This window comes from Ixodes scapularis, unplaced genomic scaffold (assembly GCF_016920785.2).
Source record: "Ixodes scapularis isolate PalLabHiFi unplaced genomic scaffold, ASM1692078v2 PGA_scaffold11__112_contigs__length_91849675, whole genome shotgun sequence".
NCBI classification, from domain to species: Eukaryota; Metazoa; Arthropoda; class Arachnida; order Ixodida; family Ixodidae; genus Ixodes; species Ixodes scapularis.
This window is the reverse complement of record NW_024609837.1, coordinates 14,901,384-14,908,509: the sequence shown is the minus strand read 5'-3', so window position 1 is coordinate 14,908,509 and position 7,126 is coordinate 14,901,384. Positions and strand designations below refer to the sequence as shown.

Here is a 7,126-nt window from a genome sequence, read left to right as displayed (position 1 = left end):
ATTGGTTCTACGATGGGCACATTGGCCCAATATTGGACCATTGTTTGCCAATTGGATACCAATGTTGGCCCGACGTCGTGTGCTGTCTGGGATCGTTTTCTAGCCTCCCCACCCCCGAAAAAAAAAAGAGAAAAAAAGTGGGAAAGAAAGAAAATTCTAGCAAGCTCAAGTTGCGAACAAAATTGAGCGGAGAAGCGACTCAGAAGCAGGGTTGCCAGGTAGGTTTAGCTCAAACCGCCAAAATGCCAAACGGTGTAGCCCAAAAGTAGCCAAATGCAAAAAATTTGTATAGCCAAAAAGTAGCCAAAATCCAGCTGAGTGTCAGGGTCCACAAAATTCAAAATTATGCTCTCGCAAGTAGGAACTGGAGCCGGAACTGCATCTAAAGAAGCTTCCAAGAACAGCAACATCTTGAAATGTATATGAAACATTTTATTGGAAAAACACACAAAAAAGTATCGGCATTTTTAAGTATTGACACACGTTTGTGCAGTCACATAGAGTTAACAATCGCTCGTGCAGGGCTGGCTGACCTCATACATCAGTTACGAGTTGAAGCGCGCAAAAAATTCTTCTGTGGGCTTGAAGTCCTTGCAGCACTCTTTCTTCCCAAGGAATGCGAACTTCACAAACAGGATGCTTTCCAGGGTCGAATGGGACAATCTGTTTCTGAGGTCCGACTTCGTGAGGGACACCTAACTAAGCACCCTCTCAACGGCGGCATTTGACATGGGTAGTGTCAAAAGCGCGGTGCCAAGCGCAGGGAGCAACGGGAACATGGCTGCCCCGGAGCTGTTTCTTGCCTCCCTTACAATTTTCCAAGATAGCTCTAAACAATCATCAGACAGATCTCTGATATTCGTCTGGAGAAGCCTGTACTCGGACTCCATGGCCGAGATCACCGAAGTCTGTATAAAAGGCGAAAACGCTTTGTAAAAACTGTCAAAAGAAAACTGTGTGATGCTGCCATGCTTGAGAAACAACAAATCGTTGAGAAGCTGCATGTTCGCAGGGAGGCGTTTCATCACACTTTTGATACACGCAATCACAAACCTCCGACATACTTCCAAGAGCGCAATTCTGTCCTTCTCGCAAAGCGAGGACTGTTCAAGAGTATTCAGAAAAACACTTCCGAAGCCACATGCACGTACATGAAGCACATTCGTTTCCCAGTCCGCGCATTCGGGTGATGCGTAATTCGGCATGATTACTCGTTTCATCAATATCGAAGAGTTGCCCCTGCACGGCTTTGACCTAGATGTAGCCTCCCAATCCACCTCTTTCCTAGGAAATGGTAGGGTGATGAAAAGAAAGGTCAGGGAGGAGGATGCAGGGGCAAGGTCCTTCTTTGTGTGAACTAGGAGGCATAAGATAAGCGACAATGAATACAGAAGCGATGCCATTAGAACTGAATCTAGGTCAAAGCCGTGGTCCTGACGTCATGCCTACGCATCTTCACAGAAAACCTTGAAAGCAGGAATCCGTAAAAAATGGACTGTTGATTTGTGTCCATCCTAAAGTGTCTTTTATCTCTCTACCCTAAAGCAAGCACAAGAAAAATAAATAATAGAGATTTCTGTGTCTTCGTGTCCCCTTATATTGCCCGCAGTCTCAATGTTTGTCATGTTGAATTATTTTTCTCCGTCATGATTTGAAATAGCCCAAAAATAGCCACATAGCCAACCGCCACATTTTGACGCCAAATAAAAAAAGAAGTAGCCCAATTTGGCTATTAATAGCCCAATCTGGTAACCCTGCTCAGAAGGGGAGGAAGCTAAAAACTAGTCTGCACGCACGCACAGAAAAAAAGTTTCCATCCCAAAACGGTTGCCCGCGAGGAGAAGCGATTCAGGAGATAAGCTAAAGAAACAAACACTGTACGCATGTAAACAAAAAAAAAAAAGAGAACTTTTTAGCGCGTTGTAACAAGGCGGAAGTGAAGAGATTAGAAAGGAAGAGAAGCTCTCGCCTCAAGAAGACATCACGGAAGTTCTTTTTAAATGGTTTTACTATATCGAATCACTTGCTATATCGAACTGATCGTAGCGTTTCTTACTGTTCTTATAATTGCATACCCAAGCCAGTAAAACGTCAAACCGCGACCTCGAAGATGGCGGGTCGACGGTGGCGCTCCCTGGCAAAATCGGTGAGTGGCCCAAGTGGCGGTCACGAGAACTAGCGGCGCTGCAGTCGGATCTTGCTTCCCTGTCTCGCGCGTCGTCTGCTACCACCGCGTTGAAAGCTTCCCTTTTATTTTTTTTTTTACTTCCATGTGTACAATAGCAAATATATATATATATATATATATATATATATATGATGAAGTGTAATACGCCACAGAGATCAGAGTCAGCGCATTGTGAGTGTTCTTTCTTTGAGAGTTTGAAATTTATTTTTGTGTGCGTGTTTTCTTGCATTGTGAAGTGTTAGTATGACTCAACAACTCGCCCAAGCTCAAGTATTGCTAGACAGTCCGGAAGTAAGGCTCGACTGCAGCGCTGCTAGTTCTCGTGACCGCCACTGAGCCCACGTCGCAAGCGGAGCTGTGAAACTGAGCTTGCTCCAGCCTCCAGCAACGTTCGGCAGGGGTTCACTCTTTGGGCTGTAGACTTTGTTGCCAACTGATTACAAACAGTTTCATGGTGTCAAATGAATGCTGTGGAAGGTCGCTCCAGCCCCCGCACAGCAGCACGAAACAAATGCTCGGCATAGTTCATTTTTAGACAGCCCGCTCGAACCGCAATCGCCTGCCATCCCGCAACGTCACGGCAACGAAAAGCGCGGGTATATTCGAATCTTGGTTTTGGCGTCATTTTCCATGTCATTTTCCATTTACCGATTTCACAATAACTATTTTAAATTTCGCGATACTAAATAGCATACCAGAAAAAGATGGCGATTTCGAAAATATAGTTAGGTGGGGTTGCTCAAAATAGGCCGACGTACAATTCGCCCTTTCCATCTTTGCCCGCCTCCCCCTTTCTTATGTCCTCCAATCTTTACCCCGCCCCAGCTTGGCTTCCCACGCAGCTTAGGGAAGGGGAGCGTAAGAGGATTATCTTCCCTGCAGAAAACCGAGGTTGTACATCGTCAAACGTGAAAACAGCGCAAAAAATTGAACAAAGGAGCAGTGAAAGAAGTGTGTCCTTTGTTCAATTTTTTGCGCTGTTTTCACGTTTGACGATGTTCAACCAACTAGCCCAACTTACCGCCTTGTTGTACATCGACCTTTAAACTATGCCAGGACTAATACATAACATACTCAGCAGATAAAAATAGCAGATTGCTTCATTTTGTACAAACATACTACTAACACATCACACAGGGGTACACCATCAACACTGTACTCGGAAAGTGCCGAGTTTGTAACCAACGTTCCTTATACTACATATATTGCAAGCAAAGCAGTATTCTCACAGAAGGCAATCCCATCTTGTCACTTAAGTGCAGGTACTCCCAGCAGAGGGAATGCTGCTGCCACAGGAAATACAGCAGGTATAGCAAGTGCTGCACTCTGTTTGGCAACATTGTGGCAGAAAACAAAATCTAGAGCATGCACCAGACTGAGCATTCTAATACCCATTAGCACTGCCCTTTGACGTGTTCGTGCAATCCATGTAAGCAAACCATCTTCCCCGGCAAGCACTTGCTGAGGTACGTTAAAGTATGTCCGGCTTTTTTTCTCGACTCTATAACAAAAAAAGCGATAGTCTATCACAGATGCAACCACAACCAGTCAGAGAAGAATGGATGAGAGTCCAGGGAGAGAACATTGCACGTGTATTGATTGATCCATTGTACAGACAACTTGGGTGGAGCAGGTGGTCCCAGAGGGAGGTGAGGTAGAAGAGCCTTCACGACCTGGTGTACTTTCCCCAGATGTGGAGCATGAAGACGGAGGCAATGAAGAGAAGGCTCATCACCAAAACTGGAACTGGGCCACTGCAAAAAGAGAGGACCCCCAGTTATTCCCCAGAACCGACAGCAGCGTCGGCTCGCGTCTCGAGATTCGACGGGCGAGAGGCGTACACTTTGATTCCGGGCGAGTCGTCCGTGTAGAACTTCCACATGCCACCGCCTGCGGCATTGGGCGTGCGCGTCCTTCCACTGCTGGCGGTCGTGGTTTTCCTGCAAGAGCCCCCAAACATGTACTGCCAGTCAGATTCTCTCGTAATAAAAAAAAAAAAAAAAAAAAAAAAGGACAAAAAAAAAAAAAAAAGGTGCGCACATTTTCTGGTTTTTGATCTCAGTGGCTTGTGAGCACCACCAGCAAGGTCCCTTCTTGCACTACCATTTAAATGATGATGTCCTCAAATCGTACAGTTGGCAGAGATGTCACCAATTAAATGCTCGCGAGCCCCTCTTTTTTGTAACAACGGTGAACAGAAATGATGCTGCCATCCCCTTGGCTTTTAAATGTAACAGCTGTCAACCACACAACATTGCTCCTCCCACTGCTCGATCTCGCGCACGGTAGAATTAACGTGATTTTGCCACCATTCCGGCGGAAAAAGAGGAACCACAAGATGGTCTGTGCAGTCGCCTCATCTCGGAGGCCATGATGGTCATGCGAGGTCGTTTGGCATTCGCTCAACATTACTCCCACACCTCAAACGAATACACAGGATGCTCTCGAGCGCTATTCGGAAATAAACCAATGAACTGAGTGCAATAAATCTATCGCAGTGTTTAGCGTTACGTCCGACGGAACTCGAAATAAAAATTAAAGTAACGTCCTACTGAACTCGAAGTAGAAATGAAAGCTTCATTCAACGACGCACGAAATAAAAGTTCCGTCTTGTGTAACCTCCGCAGCCTTACTGAATGTTTTGCATTACGGCCGATACATGAAGTAAATACAAGAATAACGCGAATTATTACTGCATTACGTCCCATGCAGTATTTGCAAACCGGTTGAAATTGCATCTACATCTATGACTCCAGGTTTGTCGAGGGGCTAGGGCCGTGTTCCTCGCATAGGGAGGCTGCTCAAGCCGTCACATACATTTTCTTTCTTTTTCTTCTTCTCCTTTAAGCAGATTTATTGAATTTTTTTTTTTTTTCTGATCTGTGAACACTTTTTGCTAATACGACACCCAAAAGAAAAGTGAAGTAACATTAACCGAATGGAAACTAAACTGTCAACACACCCCATCCCCACTTTTTTTGCCGCACTTGTTATGCCAGCTTGTAGCCCTTGCTGAGAGCAAAGTAGATTTGGCTAAGGGCAGAGGGTCTTTTGTCATTCTCACACCTAGGCAGCTCCCCAAAACAGCTCTTTATTTAAGACAGTCTGAAAGAAAACACTGCCAAAGCTAGCACCCGTAGAGACTCGAGTGGTGGGTGAAACTTGTGCCAGTTTTTGTATCAGATGTCAGAACGCTAAACTCTGATTGGCTGATTGAAAAAAAAAAAAAAAATAGTGGGTAAACCTCAAGTATGGTGCCTGGAACGCGTCTCCGACTGGTGTGTTTACCGGGTTCAAAAAAGTGGTCCCTCGATTTCCGCCTGATGACGTCATAGAAGTGTCATGCTGTCGCCTGTTGCGACCCTGGCGGCGCCCCAACAGTTGTGGTATAAGTGGCAGACGCCTGTTCTGCTGCAGGTCGCTTTCCACTGTGACAGTTCATGGAAGTTGGAGCAGCCGGAAGTTGGGACGCCTGAAGGGACGTGGTGACGAAAGCGACACTCGCGTTCGCTCGTGCTTTTCGCCAGCATTTCTACGGCCAACCGCCAGGATCGCGACAGGCAACAGCATGACACTCGCGTCATTTGTTGCCACATTGGGACCACTTTTGATGTATGGGCGGGATAGGACGCTAAACACACCAGTCGAAGACGAGATCCAGGCACCATACCTCAAGGCATCTAGCGTTGAGGTCTACTCCACTATCCTTTCAATCAAAGCCAATCAGAGCTAAGCGTCGTAATGACGTCACCGGAAGTCCTGCGCAAGAAGCAGATGACTTGCTCTCCACATATGACCCCAAAGAAGCGGTCGCTTTTGCACCGCGTCCTCATTTCAAGGGGCACGTGCGGGGGGTCCAAGTCTGCGATCGAGCCTTACCTCTGTTTCACGGTGGAGCTAGCGCTTGATCGGGGTGCAGTTGTCTTGGGGGACCTGCCTCCGGCACCGACCGACGTGGAACTTGGTGACGCTGGCTGAAAAAAAGTACAGCCATCAGGAAAGGCCCATGACCGACATGCTGGTTCCCATAACAAAAGGGAGCAGAATCTGGTCTCGGTCGAATCTTTTGCGATCTGATTTTGTCACTTCCTCTGATCGCTTCGGCGACAATCCGAAAAGCAGGTACCGGCAGTGCGTAAGACTACATCTTCCCTAAAACATCGTAGCACTAGGGTATGTAAGCCATCTTTCTTTCTAATGTCACTACGACAAATAAAAACAAAATACAAGTTACTTCTGACGTTCTACTTTCAACAAAGATCAAGGGGTAACTTAGATTCTCGTGACAAATATCTTGTTGTAGGAGCGGCGTCAGGGTCAGGGCGATAGCGACGTTTGATGCGATCTAGCTTACAGGTAGCGAAGTGGCCGAAATGCGGCATCACGACATGGTGCATTAGGTTAATCTTGGCAGTCGGGGATAACAGCACATCGTTATGATGATTTTAGATTGTTTCATGATTGCGTTGTCTTAAAGAATAGGTTAGAAACGGGAGAAAACATCGGTGGTCTTTACCATTGTGACGAGCTGCGAGCCGAGTGAAGGAACTGAGAGAGCGCAAGCTGGCACAACGCACAACGTCACACAAAAAGCGAACACGTTGTTGCCCCCTTTAATAATGTAGGCTTGCTCCTTCGAAAGTGTTGTATCTCTCTTGGCTAAGGGCGCTGCATAACGGAGCATATATACAATCTTTAATTCTTAAACAATCAGTGGTTTGTGATATACAAAAACTTCCGAAATTCGGCAGCATTACATTGTCGTAATTTTATCTTGTTCATTAATTAATACAAAGTTACATTGATCTAGTAATGTTGGCACAAAAGATGTGAAGGTTCTCGTTTTTCTTCGAGGGACGTTCAAGAATTTAACCAATGATAACTAAAACATAGTTACTTGAATTTAATTCGTAAATTTATTAACCATTGAGCGGGATA

The 7,126-nt window shown here is 45.8% G+C and overlaps 1 protein-coding gene across 1 annotated transcript; it reads right to left on the bottom strand.

The window, feature by feature from the left end:
• Nucleotides 1–3,757: 3,757 nt before the first annotated feature.
• LOC8043498 (protein transport protein Sec61 subunit beta) lies at nucleotides 3,758–6,803 on the bottom strand. The gene is made up of 4 exons (XM_002416349.3): nucleotides 6,705–6,803; nucleotides 6,068–6,162; nucleotides 4,030–4,128; nucleotides 3,758–3,942 (listed from the first exon to the last, which is right to left on the bottom strand). The coding sequence occupies exons 1-4, from the start codon at nucleotides 6,705–6,707 to the stop codon at nucleotides 3,855–3,857; spliced, it is 285 nt and encodes a 94-aa protein (XP_002416394.1). The 5' UTR covers nucleotides 6,708–6,803; the 3' UTR covers nucleotides 3,758–3,854.
• Nucleotides 6,804–7,126: the final 323 nt, after the last annotated feature.